The sequence below is a fragment of the Episyrphus balteatus genome, chromosome 4 (genome assembly GCF_945859705.1).
Source record: "Episyrphus balteatus chromosome 4, idEpiBalt1.1, whole genome shotgun sequence".
NCBI lineage: Eukaryota > Metazoa > Arthropoda > Insecta > Diptera > Syrphidae > Episyrphus > Episyrphus balteatus.
Window position 1 is genome coordinate 55,425,050 of NC_079137.1, and position 18,110 is coordinate 55,443,159.

General features: G+C 30.8%; 1 protein-coding gene across 3 annotated transcripts in view; it reads right to left on the reverse strand.

Moving 5' to 3' along the window:
* Positions 1–4,157: 4,157 nt before the first annotated feature.
* Positions 4,158–18,110, reverse strand: part of LOC129918245 (ankyrin repeat and BTB/POZ domain-containing protein 2) — a 28,023-nt gene continuing 14,070 nt past the window's right edge. Inside the window, exons 1-5 of one of the 3 annotated variants that reach the window (XM_055998669.1) lie at positions 14,415–16,093; positions 7,070–10,011; positions 6,643–7,006; positions 4,637–4,961; positions 4,158–4,573 (exon numbers count right to left, since the gene is read on the reverse strand). In XM_055998669.1, the coding sequence (XP_055854644.1) occupies positions 4,313–4,573; positions 4,637–4,961; positions 6,643–7,006; positions 7,070–10,011; positions 14,415–15,178 (4,656 nt within the window). In that variant the 5' untranslated portion in view covers positions 15,179–16,093 and the 3' untranslated portion in view covers positions 4,158–4,312. Of the gene's footprint in view, positions 4,574–4,636; positions 4,962–6,642; positions 7,007–7,069; positions 10,012–14,405; positions 16,094–18,110 lie in introns of those variants that run through there. The other 2 variants (XM_055998668.1, XM_055998670.1) reach the window with 2 other exon arrangements.

The window sequence follows — 18,110 nt, forward strand, 5'->3', positions numbered from 1 at the left end:
TCTAATCACTTTTCTCGGTGTGCGAACATAAGGCTAAGCTATTATAAAACTCTTTTTACCTGAATGATTAAGACTTTAAAAAACAGCTTGAGTAACTTTTTTACAAGGCACGTACAAACATTCACTGTAAAGCACCATTTTTTAATATTGTCTATACAATTTTTTTTTAACTTTTTTGTCCACACTAACTTATGGAAATTTCTTTTCATCTCCTTTCTCTCAATTTAACAATAATAATTCTAAACAACTATTTTTTTCTAGCACCTTGAAACAAAATATTAATTAAGTACATGTATTAATTACTTTTTGTAGACAATCATATAATAAAACGGCAAACACTTATTTTGTGGTACAAAATACGTGGCCCACAAAAACCGAAGGGGCATAAATTATATACGGAACGATAGGAAATTTTATCTAGATGTGCAGAATATATACTTTATTTATTTTTTTTTACCGAAATAGCTAAAAACAATAAATTAAAATTGAGGAAAAAACAAAAACAAATGTGCTGAACCACGCCCTCTCCCTTCTGGAAGTGGAAACTTCTAAAAGCAAAGACGAGAACCTTCGAAAACATTCTCGAATTTCGAAAAAAATTAAGTGTTGCATATTCTTAGTAGTAAATAAAGTGATTTATATAGTGTGCTTATTTGAGCATAAATAAAAGTTACAGTTGGCACTCGAATTTTGAGTGCGGGGTCGGCTAGTATTTTCAAAACAGTTTTATTTTGCAACAATGATACATCTCAAAAACCTAGAAATTAAAAAAACAGTTTTCGCTTTTTTCATACATTTTTTCAGGGTTGTACAAATATCAATTAAAAAAATGCATTAAAAAAAATATTTCCTGCGAATAAAAAAAAAAAAAAATGAAAAACATTTGCATTAAAAAAAAAATATTATGACAACTGGAAAATATTTGCGTTGAAAATAAATTTTTTATTGCATATACAAATATTTTATATTAAAGAAATAAATGTTTTTGCAAATAAAAACTAAAAAAAAATGTAATGCAAAATGTATGCAATAAATAGTTTTTTTTTTAATATTCATCGAATTTCTTACAATTTTGACTATTTGACCATACATTAGCTATTTCAACTATAATATTGAACCAAATGTTAGGGCAACTAGTCAAAATTGTAAGAAATTAGACAAATATTAATTAAAAATATTTAGTGCACACATTTTGCATTGATTTTGATTGTTATAGAGTTTTAAGAGCTTTGCGTTTAGAAAAGCTTCAGAAAGAGATCACTTATTTAATTGTTTCCTTGTTTATGGTGCCTCCATTGCCAAAAATAAAGCTGGGGAGATACAGAAATACATTATTCGAATAGTCAAACATCTGCCTTCCATATTACGATGTTTTGTTATCAGCCCTATCAATCCAAATAACTTTATACATATACAATTAAAAGTTAATTACATATTAGAAAATATTATTATAATATTATATTAATATAAATAACAACGTTATTATTCGTTATTAAAACGCATAAGGCTATACAAAAATGCATACTCACATTTTGGTTATAGGTACCTCCGCTCCCAAAATTTGCTGTGGGCTCTTAGACTATTACTAAAATAAGTGAATCGAAATATTTTCTATTTCTGTTTTATATTTTTCAATAAAAAAAGGTTGCGTATACACCACAGTGTCCGAAAAATATATTGTTCTTTTTTTATTATTCAGAGATATGAAAAGAAATGGTTAAATGTTAAAGAGTACATTTTAATATACAAAATATGTATATACAATACACTATATGCATAAAATGATTGGTTTTATTAGTAAAAGTCTATTTATTTTTCAATAAATATAAAACAATATTATGGTGTATATAGTTCAGTGTTTATTATAACAAAATCGAATCAAGAATTGAATATTCGAATAAAAAAAGAAAGAAAATAACACACATTGAACTAAAAAAATACAAAAACACAAAAACACTTGCCATAAAAAATATAAACATAATTATAAAACCAAAAAAAATCAATATTTATTTCAATGAAAATACTTAAAAAAAAATTGAAATTGATTTGGAGTGGAGTGGATCGAAATGAAATGAAAAAGAGCTGAGCTAAATAAAATATGTTTATACACGTACAATATACTCACATATCTAATACACACTTCATCTTCAGATTCACGGCATGAGTTTTTTTTTTCAGTATATTTCGATTTTCACTTTTATTTATTTGTTTGTTTTAATGTTTCCTTTCAATTGAAAATATGTTTATTTTATATTGGCTGGCAGCCAATCAATAAAAAAAAATAATACTAAATTAAAAAAAAAAGAAAGTATTTTCAAAAATTTTATTGTTTAGACATTGTATGTGTTCTTATGAGTAAAGAGAGTTCAAAATAGCATATGAATATTAATATCTGCAGCTAGAAATGTTATTGCACTGTTACGAACTATACATGCAAATAAATTAAAATAGGTTTTTAAGACGTAGGTACAAATGCAATAAAAAAGATCTTAGTTTTATTTTCAGGTCTTATACAAATGTTAAAATCTTGATTTATTTAAACTTTTTTACACCTTTTTATCACAATTACTGATTTTCTAGAAAAAAAAAAATAAAACCAAACTTTTGCAAAAATCGAAATAATAAAAACTAACAAAGTTTCCTTATAGTTTGTGAAAAGGATTTTTCGAGGATGATTATATTTTACAGCATTTGTATCAGTGAAAATTTAAAAGGAATCAAACAATCTGATCTCTGTGCATTCATTTTTTTTTTAATTTCCTTAAAGTTCATCGAGTGAGACATCAAAAGAAAAATATCTTTGAGCTCTATTCTTAACCCTTTCGGACCCAGCGTTACTCTCATGTAACATTTTTTTAAAAATTCGTACAAAATATTAAATTAAACAATTTTTTAGGTAACGATGGCTTAATTGAAAGATAATAATGCCTAGTTACTGGATTATTACAAAAAGTTAGTCAAATATCATACCTTTAATTTTTTTTTTATCGAGAAAGGGACTGAAATTCACATTTTTTTTTTTTTGCAAAAAAAAAAATTTTTTATATATGGTCATAATTTTGAAAAAAAGATATAAAAAATGTTAATGATGAAAGTGTTTTGCTTTTTTGCTTAGATGAAGTAGCATACATTATAGTTTCATAAAAAGTTATTTTCTCAGTTCTCCGACTTCTTTTGGTGGTCATAGGCAGTGCATGTTACTTACATGTAACATGAGAAAAACACATTAGTTTTGCTATTTATTATTTTGGAAAATAACTTTTTGCTATTCATATTTCTTAGTTGTGATGTTTTTGACCCGATAATACCGAAAAAACATTTTTTAATATTGATTTTCATAGCTTGGGTTCGAAAGGGTTAACAGAAAGCAAAAAGTTTCTTGGAGGTTTGGTTCCTGAGTTAATAGCATCCAAACATTTTTTTCTTCTTAACATTCGAAGACAGATAACAGCGGATGAAAGTATCAAAACAAGGTTTGGTTTAAAGGTATGAGTTCAGTTGAACAGGCCTATGTATTCAGGTAAAAAAATTGCAAATTAATTTTTTTCAGATTTTCAAGAAAAAATCAAGGTTAACCCCTTGCCGAAAAAAATGCATTTTAAAAAATTTCATCCAAATTCATCGAGTGAGATATCAAAAGAAAGGTCTTTTTCAGCTCTATTCATAACTGAAAACCAAAAGTCTCTGGGACATTCGGTTGCTAAGTTATTTCCATCCAAACATTTTTTATCTTTCACTCGGAGGCGGATAACTGATGAAACGAAGCCTTGAAACGAATGACTTCAATTGAATAAAAGATTCGAATACCAACTTCGTTCTTATTGATTCTCATACATTAGTGTCATCAAAATAAGTAGCAAGGGAACAACAAATATTATTGTATGACACTTCGTTCTTGTTGATTCTCATGACATTGAGTGACAGGTTCCGAAAAATCGTTCGTTATAAAAAAAAACTTCTAGTTGATTTCGACTATTAAATATATTAAGTAAATATTTTGTTTTTTTTTTTAATAATATACAATACAATAATAATAAAATAAAAAATGTCTATTTCTAAAAAATATTTTAATATAAACTAAAATTAAAAAGAATTAAAAAAACAAATTTAATTAAAAAAATATATAATATTAATAATAATAAAAAGAAATAGGTACTTTCTCTTATTTGTTATCAAAACGATATTATTTTCTTTTAGATGTATTACTTATTTTTTTTTGTTCTTAAAAAAATATACTTTTTTTTTAAGTTTGACTTTAAAAAATTCTTAATTAAAACAATTATACAAGAAATTCAAACTTTATTTTTATTTATTATTTTTTAACTCCACTTTGAGGTGACACTTTTAATGCTGCTGGTGAACTTATTTGTGGTCGTGAAAAATTCGTCGAACCTGGTTTTCGATTTTTTATTCTTGCTTGTAGTGTCATCAATAACCCAGATAGAACATCATGATTTGGAATTTTCTTTGCAAATAATAATCTTTTAACTGAATCATCATATGTTAAAAGAGCAACCATATTTTGTAAAAGAAATCCTTGACAATATTCCATAAGTTTGCTGGCATTGTAAACCTATTTTCAAAATTAAATTTTTTTAAATTTCGTAAAAAATTATAAAAACATTGAAAACCTTACTTTTGCATGTATATACATTGCAACAACATTATCAATATCAATCATTTCTGAGCACCTTGCCTCAGTGTAACGCAACAATCCTTCCAACTGAAAGAAACTTGCTGCTGCCATTAATTCCAAGACATCATTGTGGGAAACTTCCAAATTGTTACAGCCTCCACTGTATAGATATTGCATGACCAATTGGAAGATATGATATCGAATGTCATTGATTTGAACGGTTGGAGCGTTGCCATCACTCAACTTGGAGCTGAGCATATTTTGGAAACGTGGTGATGCCGTTACTAATACTATTTTGTGGCCATAGAAGATTTTGCCTTCAACTCTGAAATGATTTAAAATAAAATATATTCTTAAATGATCCAAAAATGTGTATGTACAGAACAAAACTACCAAAATTAAATATGAACGGATTGGTATAAACTGGTCTAATCTTATTTCACAATGAAAGTACCTACCTAAGAGTGGTAAATCCCTATACAAAATAAGGTATTTGAAATTATCTGATTATAATCAGATAATTATCTAAAGGCATAGTTCGGTATTTTATACCAGTATTTTATACCAGATTATAACAATTATAATTTAAATAATCTGTAAAAAGAGAAGATTTATTACAAGATTTACTATGTGTCTTAAAAAGAACCTTTGAAAATTGGTTCTTTGAGTCTTAGAGCAGTTTATACCAATAATGAAAAATTTGGCTTGTTCTAACAATAAAGAGAAAAAAAATATTATCTAATGTAAATAGTAGATATAGAATTCGCTATGAAAAGAAGTATTGCAAATAGCCTAAGTTGCATTGTTCAAGTCTTAGAACAGATTATACCAATAAGAACACTGATAATTTGCTCTAACGCAGTAAGTAGCCAGTAAATATTTTATACTTAATTCTCTTTGTGCCTCAGAGAAGGCGAATTTTAGTTAAACTCTCTGTTGTCTTAGCCTTGGACAAGTTTATACCATTAAGTTAATGAGATAAGTGATCAAAATCAACCGAGCTAATATGTTTATTCGCTCGGTTGATTTTGGTGAGTTAAAGTTTGAATTTTCAGTCTCTAGACCAGTTTATATTAGTAAGAGAATTAAAAAAACTGATCTTGGAAGTAATAGATTAAAAACTCTATTCGATATGTGACTTAATCAAACGGACCATTGCATAAGGTGTGTTTTTTAAAGTTTTAGACCAGTTTATACCAATAAAAAAAACTGAAAATCCAATTAAGCGGAAATAAGTACATAGTAAGACTTGAATATTCATTTCATTTGATGACTCATAGACGCGGCCTTAAACAAATAGTTCAAGTGTAACTTACTTTAGACAAGTTTATACCAATAAGAAAATTAATTCGTAGCACTCAATTTGTTATGAGACCTCGACGAATTATCATACACAAACAGCTAAAAAAGGGCTCCTCATGGCTTAGACCAATTCATAGAACAACAAAGAAAATTAACTAACTGATCTTGAAAGAAAGACATTTAATGTTCTATTTGATTATGTGACTTATTCAATTATAGCACAGGGTTGTTTTTTTTACATTTAAGACTAGTTTATACCAATAAGAAAACTGAAAATCTATGATCAAGAATAAATAACTAAGTAGTGAGACTTGAATAATCAATTCATTTAATGACTCAAAGAGGTGGACTTACGCAAATAGTTTAATTGTAACTCCCTTTAGGCAAGTTTATACCAATAAGAAAATGATTTAACTGACGTTATTTTGAACCTAAGATTATGTGTATTTAACCTTTAGACAAGTTCATACGAATAGATTTAAAAATTTATATTTTCCACCTTTAGACCAGTTTATACCAATTAAAAAAATGAATGAATCTATTTAATACCAAATTCGAAAAGTAAAAAATGTGACAAAGATAAGCAGTTCTTTGCAAATAATTCTAATAATTGCATAATAGTTGCAAATAGTTCAAATTGAGTTCCCCAGGTTTTCGACCAGTTTATACCAAAACAACAAAAGCGTTATCTAAACTTCTCTCACCTGAACGTAACATCACTAAGCTCTGGATTATTTACAAATTTCGGATCAATTCTCGAGCTATTAACCGGCTGAAGAACTGGTTCTTTTATCGACTTAATAGCCTCCCAGCCAAAACAAGTTGCAAAAATATCTGCCAACAGTAAAGTAGTTCCTTCATTTTTACTATATCGGAATATATTAAACAGCAATGGAAGGCATTCGGAAACAAATTGAGGACTATAATCATCGGGACAAACTTGAAGAAAGTCCTGCAACAATTGATCAATAACTGCATCCAATCGTAATTCATGTGCTGCCGCTAATGCATGCATCCAACAGTGTAAAGTCCATGGAACACCAAGAGCACGTAATTCAACTGTAATATCTGAAAAAACAAAAATTTGTTAGAAAATTTGTAATCAAACTTGGATAGAAATCAAACTTATACCTAAATGATTATTTTCAGCACTGTGATACATAGCTTCTTGTAAGCTTTTTATTTGTGTCTTATTCAAACTTGGTGGAACATCTTGTTGACGTTCAGCACCAGCTCTACCACTGCTATCACCTTCAGCTAGCATTTCCTCCAACGATAGCACCTCTCGACTACCCGGTGCCAAAGGATGCGACAGTAGCTTCCGCAAACAAGCCCTCTGGCCGTGTGCAGCTGCTACAGATATTGCACAATAACAACCTCGTTGAGCTGAATTCGCAAAACACATTGAGTCTTTTTGTTGAGTCGATAAAAATGCATGTGCACCATGAGCGAGTAAAAGTGATACAACTTCAAGGTTACCCGATCCACAAGCTACCTGAAGTGGCGTCAAAGTTGATTTGTCTTCACTCAGACGAGCTCCACCCTCAACTTTCCCCCCTCTATCGAGTAACATCCGCAAAGCTTGAAAGTTCGATTTACACGAGGCAAATGTTACAGCTGTCCAATGTTGAGTATCTGGATGGATAGCTGGACAGCCTTGAGACCCAACAGCTGGAACCTCAATGTTTGGATCACACCCTGCATCGAGAAGAGCTTGAATAGCTATGTCGTCATTACGAATGCTAGCTATCATTAGCGCTGACATTCCGACATGGTTTAAGGTATCATATCTCGTCGTAGGCGGTAATAAGGTTGAAGCTTGTGCTAACATATCCGCTCTTCCTGTTAGCATTAGTTTAAAAGCCAGTGCCAGAGTTGCTCGACGTCCTAAATCAGCTGTGTCTTCACTCGAACTCCCACTCACTGAACTCGAACTATGTCCGAAATGTGTCTTCTTCGAAGGCAACTCTTCATCGCGGCCAACTCCTCGAGTTGGACAATCAACTCCAGGTAGGAGTAACCTAGCAGCTTGCATGATATCATCCTTATCAATCATTATAGCATTTCGGTATTCAGCATGGGCTGAGGAGACTCTCAACCATTCGACCAATGGCGGGAGCACAACATAGGCCCTCTCATAGCATAACTCTTGAGTATTGGTTGTTGAAGTGGTCGAACTTCCAACTTCGCTATGTTCCAACTGCGAACATCTCATGAAATAAAACAAAGCTGTTATGGCTGAATTGGAGAAAGCAGTATGTTGGAATTTTTGCTGAGCACGGGAAACCAGGTCCTTAAGTTCTGTGATGCTCCCCACGCATGTGGTAAGTAGGCATGGTTCCAAACTTGAGCTTACACTTGGATTTTGATGTGATCCAGACCCTATCGATGTTTGACTTGCCCATCGTGGCATAGTCAAGGCCCCAGATGCAACTCGTCCAGCATTTAAATGGGCATATGGCTGTAGCAGACCCCACAAATCTCCAGAACTAGCTATGGCCTGCTCTAAGCCAGTTGCAGTTAAAGCTGCATTTGCATCTGACGAAAAACACTGAAGAAGGATCTCTTCTAAAAGGTTTTCCATACCTGCGCATAAATACACTGCTGCGTATTCATGAATGAATTTACCCAACCTAGCATCAGCCATCCATCTGTGAAAACGCCCAACAGGCAGTTGAAGACCTGCCCGGGAGGACTTACTTTGTTTCAATGCACTTTCACCGGGAACTGCAAACATTGCAGCAGCTCGAAGGCAAGCTTTGATACAAGAGTCTGCTAATCCAGGACATAAAACCACTTTGAAAGCACCAGCTATTTCCTGTTTGGAGCACAATCCAAGGTTCGATGAGAGTCTTTGAACTTCTCGAGCGATTCTTACTAAAGCACGCTGGAGAAGATAACCAAGTCTTGGAACAGCTTCAATCGATACTCTTTCGGAGTGTTCCTTGCATCGGCCATTTCGAATGACCCGCAAGATACAATGTTGACTCCAGGGAGGATGTTGAAGTTCAACCAAACGGTTATGGGAGTCAACCCAAACGAATTCATCGGCACTAGTCACATTGGTATTGACCGTTTCTAGTGACGAATAACGACCAAGTCTTCGCGCAGGCTCTGAACTCTCTGAACCTGCACTCAAGCTACTATAAGTGCTAGTGCTGGTTTGAGAACGCATTGTAAGCTGCTGAATGGCAAGTTTTATGTCCTCCAATCCACTACCTCCCCAAGGTACTTTAGCTGGAGTGGCACGATGACGAGAACGGGAATGGTTAGTGCTAGCTCTCGATCTTGTACTGCGATTTGTGACACCAGCTGCTAATCGATCTTCGGGGAGAGGACCTAGAGCTCCTCCTGGAGAGCTACTACCATGACCTCCAGTATCTGACATACTGGCATGGCCTGATGAACGATTTTCATCTGAAGAACTGTGGCATTCTTGGACCCTTTGAAGACCTCGAAACTCATGATGGTGTGTTCTTGTTCCGAGGTTTTGTTTCTGGGAAGCATGCAGGTTATCGATAACTCTTTCGGAAGGTGTTTTATTTTGACTTGAAAGACTCCCGCTTATCATGGGTGGTTGTGATTTTACCGGAGTACTTTGTGCTGTAAGACGCGCTGGACCAGCAACTGAACGATGTGGAACAGGCTTGGACTGACCCAAATGATAACCAACACCACCACTACTTCCCATTTTTGTTTGATGATGGTCACGCTCAATTGCATTTGATGCATTTACATTTCCAGAGACTGATTTGTTATTTGGTGAATAACCATCAATTGATTCATGGTGTGATGTTGATTGATTTCCAGCTGCAGCTAATCGTTGCGCCACTTCCTTTGATATTCTTGGTGCAGGTGTTGCTACAGCTGGACTTTGTATGCGTCCCGATGATAGACCACAATTTGTCGAAGCAGTTAGATCAGGTGGTTGGAGATTATTATTATTATTATTGGTTGGTGATGTAACACCGCACGCATTCAAATTGCCAGAACTTATATTTACTGCTAGTTGGGAATTCGATTGGGATGATGAATTGAATGGCAGTATATCGACTCTGGTGCTTCCAGATGGTCTGTAAAAATAAGAAGAATTTTAAAGTTAGTTATTGGTATAAAAAGTAAAGATTTTTTAATGTAAAATTGCTTGGTAAAGTATGTTGTAAAGTGGATTTATTATAATTTTTGTTGACCTAGCCCTGATTTTTCAATTATCAGTTAGACTATCAAATGAATAAAGTCAATTAGTGGAGTAACTTAAGCTCAAAAATTGGCAATATTAGGGAACCCTACCGAACAGCTTAGATTTTGATGATCATTTTTTCCAAACGTCGGTAATTAAAAATACTTTAAGGTCTATAGATTAAAAATTGCCGGTGTTGCCATTTTGATTTTTTTAATTTAATTGAAGATTTTTGTGAACAAAAAAATTTTTTTTCAAAAATTTTTATTAAATTTCATAAATTATTTGATGCCAAAAGATTGTTCAGGAAATTCAAGGAAAAAAAATAGATATAGGGAGTGAGGGACAATCTTCCATCGTCCAAGCGATAGATGCAATTATTAATTGACTTCAAACACAAAAAAAAAAAAATATTTGAAGACAACGGCAACACCTACAATATTTAAATATACATTCTTAAAAAGCTAAAACTTTAGTCATATTTGTAAAATTGAAATTAAGTCAATTGAATGAAGGGCTTTTGAATGAATGGTAATTTAACTCAGATTTTTTTTCAAAAATGTGATATATATTACCTTTTCTGCTTCGGAATTCAACTGATAATATTTATGGCCAAAAATTTTTTTAAAATAAATTCATATTTTATTAGAAAAAATTTGGAAAAAAGTCATTTTAAATTTTTTTAATAACATTTTTTTTTAATTCTGAATTTGAAAACCATTTTTTCAAAAACTCTTAATTAAATTCTGTGGATTAAAATTTAAGAGATAAGAATGAGCTTCTGGCTTTTTAAAAATGTATTTTTAAATATTGTTGGTGTTGCCGTTGTTTTCAAAATATTTTTTTTTGTGTTTGAAGTCGGATTGTGAGAAAATTGCATTTAGCGCTCAAACGATGGAAGATTGTCCCTTACTCCCTTATATTTTTTTTCTTTAAATTACCTAGAAAATCTTTTGCTATAATTTGTTTTATGAAATTTGAGCAAAAAATATTGTTTTGTTCAAAAAAAAATTTAATTTTAATTTTAAAAAGCAATACGGCAACATCGGCAATTTATAATCTATAGACTTTAAAGTATTTTTAATAACCTACGTTTGAAAAAAAAAAAAATCGTCAAAATCAGAGCTGTTCAGCTGGGTTCCCTAATAATTTGCTTTAGTTACTCTACTAAGGGCCATTTTTTCAATAGTCAGATAAACCTCAGATAGAGCTTATTCCTAGGAATAAAAGTTTTTTTTTATATTGACATTTATTCCTCTGATAGTCTAACTGACGATTGAAAAATCAGGGCTAAATATAAAAAATAAATACTCCTAGGAATAAGCTCTGAGGTGTATCTCACCATTGAAAAATTGACCCTTAATAAATTTATTGTTGGATAAAGTTTTCAGGAAAATCTTATCTTTTGTCTGTTAAAAGCTAATATTGTCATCAAATATTAGCTTAGATTTTCTCTTATATAAAAATTAAATGCAAAACTAAGTCGCACCGTAAAGATTTTGTGTACAAAATTATTTAAAATTAATTTTAATTCAAATATTTAACAAAAGTCAAATAAAATTCTTTTTTAATATTACAAACATCTATTTAAATGGTTTTAATCTCTTAATGAAGTATGCCATTCAGTTTCATGCACAAGAAAGAAACTATATTTTAAAAATTACTAAACCTGTTTAAAAAATAGAAAAAATATTTTGAAAAAAAAAATAATAAAACAAGATTTTTGAAATTTTGTTATAAAATTCAAAACTGCGTTTTTCGAAAAATTTACTTATTTAAATTTTACAATAATCAAAAGGCTTTTGTACGAAAAATTGGTGGAAATCGATTGAATGGTTCGCGAGTTATTCAGAAATGAAGAATAGAGCTTTATCGCAGGTCTCATTTCATTTTTTTTTTTATAAAATAAGGTCACAGACCAAAATTGGGTTTGTTTCGTTTCCTATCACTAAATAAAATTCACGACTGGGTCGCATGTACTTGCTCTTATAATAATATTAGCTTGCCAATGTAGTTTTAACGATTTGGTTAGAAATCAGACAAAATAAAAAAAAAATAAAATCATGAACAAAAATTTTTTTTAATTTTTTAGATTAAAAAAAAAATTTTCAAAATTTTCAATTTTTTTTTTTTTTTTGGAAATTTGAATAAAAACAATTATTTATTTATTTGATAAGAAATATCCTTATGTATGTATGTACGAGTTATGCGTTAATAACCAAAATATCAGTTTTCTCAAAAAATGGCAAAGCTATATTTCCACTACCCGAATTTTTTGTTAGAAAAACTAAAAAGACAATTTGATTACAATACCTTAGATCGTTATTTACAATAAGTTTAATTGAAATCGTTAGAGCCGCTTTCGATAAAATTGCAATACCTAACTTTAAAAAAAATTATGGAAGGCACATTTCTTAAGTGAGATATAAAAAAAACAAATACAAAACAACTTTGTAAGTTACGAAAAAATCATCTGTACCAAATTTCAAGAAAATCCGTCCGCAGATTCATGTACAGATGGACGCACCGACCGACGCACGCGCAGACCAACATTTAACACTAAGGTGTTTAATAAATGAAAAGAAGTTTTTACAAAACTCTGCAAGAAAAAAAAAAAATAAAGCGTTTGGACAAATTTTGAAAGCATGCACTTTTTAATATATTTCCAAATCTTTTTTAACTATTTCAGAATTTTGTAAGTAAGAATTAAAATAAAATAAAAATTGACAAGCTGAATTTCAGAATTTTTAAAACAAACTTTTGAAACGCAGAATATTAAAAAAAGTTTTAACCCTGTCAAAATTTTGAGCCCAACCCTTGTTATTTTCTTCAATTTTAAAATCTTGAACTTGAAAACAAAAGCACTCTTCAATCATAACTTTCCTTTTTTTAACTTAACGTTCGTTCATTGCATTCTTCAACTTTCAACTTTGATAGTACCACAAACGGCTTCTTCATTTTTTTCAGTCTAACGAAATTTTAAAATGCAAAACTAGAAAACGCACAGCATTTGCATTTTTAAAACCAATACTCTTCTTCTCCCTTGATCGCAAAACATAGAACCTTTATTTTATGTCTTCATCAATAAAACAATCTGTCTTAACTCGAATTAAAATATTTATCTTTCAATGAAAATAAATGGTTAGGTACTCATATTAAATATTTTTAGTCAACATATTTAATTGAATTAAACAAACGTTCCATTCAATAGTAACAACACAAACATAAACATTCCAACCTTTTAAACATAGATAGCACGTATTTTAACTACACGAGTGTCTTTGTAAAAACTTCTGTTGAACAATTATTTCATATTGAAATATTATGTTTCACGTACATAGCTTAACACTAAAAACCGTGAACTAAAAATTCTTTAAAACATTAAAACATTCGACCAGGGTTCGGACTTTACTTCGATCGAAGTAGATTTACTTCAATTTTGAGAAAAATATAAAATCTACTTCCCTACTTCTCTTTTTCAGGATCTACTTCTATTTCTTGATTGAAAAATATTTTTCAAATAATAAGTTTAGAGAAAGGGATTTAACTTCAATTTTAAATCTGGTCGAGGCATTGAGAAATAAAGCTCAACTAAAATCTCAAAAGATGAATGGAGGTCAATTATTCTTCGAATTCAAGATATAAATAAAGTTTATCAAGGTCATTTTTATTGATTTTGAAGAATTCCTGATCAAAAATTTGTTAGATTATGCTGAATTAACCGTTTTACCCCAAAGCACCGTTGCAACCACTAGATGAGAAAGGTTTTTTGGAAAAGATCATAATGAAATAAGTAAAGAAAAATTATTTTGTTGAAAAATATTTTTTTTTAGTATAAAATTTTGTAAATAAATGTTCTGAAAGTTTAATTTTGAAATCTACTTCCGAAATTTTGGATCTACTTCACTTTTTTTTCAAATTTGCTTCGAAATTTTGAAACTGAAGTCCGAACCCTGCATTCGACCTTGAGTTTGTGGCTTTTCCTACTAATTTTATGCCGGAAAAAGAATAATCGACATTTTTTTATAACCATTCTTTATTATAGGTAAAGTTTAATTAAACTACATTGATTTTAGAATTGATTTTTAATTCATAGTTGAAGAATATTTCTAAGCAACTTCTTAACTGAAGCCTATTTTTTTGTTAATGTTCGTTAAGTTAGTGTCTTTTTTATATCCTAGAACCGTTTTTAAGTTTCTTTTGCTTTAATCAATGGAAACTTTTCAAACAACTAAACTTATTAACCAATAAAGTCATTACTTAAGCTATAAGAAAACGTTAATCTACCTTCCATACCGAGATCTCCATTCTTGTACAAAACTCCAATCGAATGAGTCTTCACTTTGTGATCGAATATCCCAGCTATTGGTGTTAGATGATGTTGAATTATTATTATTATTATTGCGTTGCCGTGTCGATAATGTTGCAACCAAATCATTTGCCGTTTTGTAATTACCATGAATTCGTATGTTTATTACTCCATTGTGTATGCTTTCAATAAACGATGGTAGTTCTGTGCTAGAATCAATGCATTTTGCTGCAGAAGAAGAAGACGACCGCAATATTGGCTGTGTTGGCTGTGGTGAAGTCGTTAACTCTGATTCGCACGTCTTCAACACCATTTCATCGCACAACCTACTCGCATGTATCAAGTCTTTTAAATCACTACCTTGGCCAGCAACAGCAGCATTGTTATTATTATTATGATGCCGATCTTTGTTTTGTCGATTTTCTATTGAATCACCAAAGTATATAATTACTTTGTGTTTGGACGACGATGACGACTCTTGTTTATCACCTGTCTTAGCTTTAATTGCTGCTAAAGACACCTGAGGTTTTGGTGGTAATGGTGCTGGTGGTGTAGCTGACTTCTTTTCAACTCTTGATTCATCATTTTGTTGGGCGCCATTTCGTTGGGCGCCAATATCACAACGTTTCAATATAAAATTCTCACTTCCAACAAAACTATCCGATTTTTTCAACTTCTTATCCGATTTTGGAGGCCGAAAACCTCGCAATTCTCGACACAAACTACAATCGCAATCCTTTGTGCAATACATTATGATTGAAATAGTCAAATTTTAACTGGGTTAACATTTCGCGTTTGATCACTCCCGGTCCCGATATCACTATTTGACGTTATATAATGACACAATTAACTCCTTCCGGTTGTATTCTGTGATACCGCCCGACGACGAACGAAAAATGTAGGTATTCCTCGATACGTTCAATTAACTTCTGCCTCGAAACGAAACTTTGTGTGAAAAGTCGTCCATGGCTATTTTTTGATTTGTAGTAGATTCAACGATGCGTGTCGAATCGAGCAAGGCCCAGAAAGGGAAGTTGAAAATTGTAAGTTGTTATTGCTGCTAGAGTCTCACAAACATGCAACTTATTTAGCGAAAAATGATAAAACATTAAAAACCGAAAATTACGAAGACATCCTTTTCTTCAGAAAAAACACACGTTATAAAGGTTTAAGGTAAGTATCAACACATAGAGGCTTATTATTTTGAATGAAATTGAATGGACTTGAAGGTAAAGTAAGTCTTGACGCGGTCGAGTTCTGAACAAAACTAAAACTTCAGATTGGAGGTCGTTGTTTGGAGTGATCGCGTTTACTTACTAAGTGGGAAGTTTTTTGGTTATAATATGTTTTGAACGAAGGGGGCTTTAGATCTCTCATTGTTTGTGTGTTCCATCATCAGAGTAGAGGCCCAAAGTGTTGTTATAATGCGTATAAAGTCTCTTCTGCTGTGCCTAAACAATGGAGGAAAATATTCTCACATTTCTCCTACAAACATCTTCGTCGTTCGACGGTACTATGGTTACGGTTTGTTTCGTGTCTTGAACCTTTGTTAAAATTTTTTCTTCTTCTTCTTGTAATTTTTTTGTATTTTCTTTTGGTCGTTAAAAAAGGTTTTTTGCTGGGTAATTATTTTCATTTGCCACAGTGGACTTTTAAAGGTTTTGGTGCAAAGGAGAAATTAGTGTGTTCAGTTGCACTGTGATGTGTACTTTAAATTATTCCAGATGAAAATTTTGATTGAAAATTATAAAAACCTTGAATGAAGAATAGGCATTTTTGGTTTGGGTCAGAAAAAAAAGAGACACACATCACACCAAATAGAGTTCATGTACCTTTATAATATTAATTCTCAACGATATGTCTTCGTAAGAGATTGATGAACTCAATGCGCTCCAAATCAATTTGATATGGTTTTCTTTGAATTTGATTTGTAGAAAGGTATATGACGCGACGTGGGTACATTTTGGGCATTTTGAAGAAATTAAGCCGATTAGCGTTCTTGCGCGCATGAATCTATGACTTGTGACCCGTATCAAGAATTGAAATCTATTTACAGTGAATGAGTCATTGTTGGCGAGTTGAGAATGGAAATGATACAAGTTTAGTTTATTAAAGCAATGGAATAGTAATAAAATGTCAATGGAGAAGGGATACAAAAGAAAATTCTTAGGAAAATTGAATACAATGAAATTCTTAGTGATAACGCATATAACAGTTATTTAAGAACTTTGAAATTATGTGTAATAAAAGATTTGTTTACTTGCTCTATAGGGCAAGACGTAAAAAAAGTTTGAGGTTTTAATAAAAAGCAACATAAATGATAAAGAAATAAAAAAAAGTGTTCGGTCTGTCGTATGTACATTAGCTTCAATAATATTGTAGAAATAGGTTGATGTATTAACCATAGTTAAAAATTGTGTATTGATTTTTTTTTTTTTCATGTAGAAAATTTAGTTTTTTTGCAATAACATTTTTTATATTTTGTAATAAATATTTTTTTTTTAATCAAATGCATTGAAAAAATTGATTTTTACATTTTGTTTTTATTTTTTTGTAGGTGTAGAGAAATTGTGTGTTGTGGGACCAATTACAGAATTTATAGTCTCTTCGAAAAAACACAATTTTTTGGATTTTTAAAAAATATTTTGAAAAATCAATTTTTTGGAAACGGGTTAGTGAAAAATTTTGAAAATCCGTTTTTATGTGTAAATTAATTATTTGTTCAAAATGGCATACCAACTTTTTTTTTTCGAAAAATGTTAGAAAATTTTTATATACCTATAAAAATTATTTTTTTAAAAAACCGCTCTAACGATTTTCGAAAATTTTTTTCTAAAAATTGCTTTTTATACAAGAAATAAGATGGCATACTTAGGTTTTTGTAAAAGATCATTTAAAGTTATATTTAATTATTTATAAAAACAGATTTTATTTTTTTTTTGCAACACTTATGAAATTCCGTGTAAATATAAAATTTTAAATATTCCCTTATTTTGTTCAATGTTCAAACTTATAGAGTAACTATTACCAAAAGAGCAAGTACGTACGACCGCAGTCGTGCAATTTATTTACAATTGATTTTCTCTGACTTATCGCGGATTTTCCTTATTCCCCCCCCCCCCCCCAAAAAAAAAACAAAAAAACACCCTTTCACCTTAAATGTTACTTAGTTTGCTGAAAAGCAACTTGAATATTTGTGTACAACATAAACTCTTATTCCCTTACTTTTTCCTCTGCGTAAACTGTCACATAAAGTTATTTAGAACTTACAGCAAACAGCTCTTAGACTTATAGTTTTATTATGAATGAAAGATTTTTACCAAATTTCATTGGGGTACCATTTCTTCATTTCTTTAAAAAAGCACCCTTTCACCCTTTAAGTCTTATAACAAAAGAAACATTTTCACCAAGTTTAAAAGAAATTAACAAACATTATGTGAGCTGTTATGATACCATTTTTACACATAACTCAACCCCTAAAAAAAAACACCCTTTTACCAAAAACATTTTTTAGAACTATATGCATTCTTTGTCTTTATTTTATCTAAAACCTTCATACCGAATTTCATCCAGTGTATAATGTTTTTCACATGGGTTTCGGTTATATTTTATCTGTTGAATTAAAAAAAAACAGACACTCTTGTTTTCAATCGGCAAAAACTTTTCTTGGAGCAATCGCATTG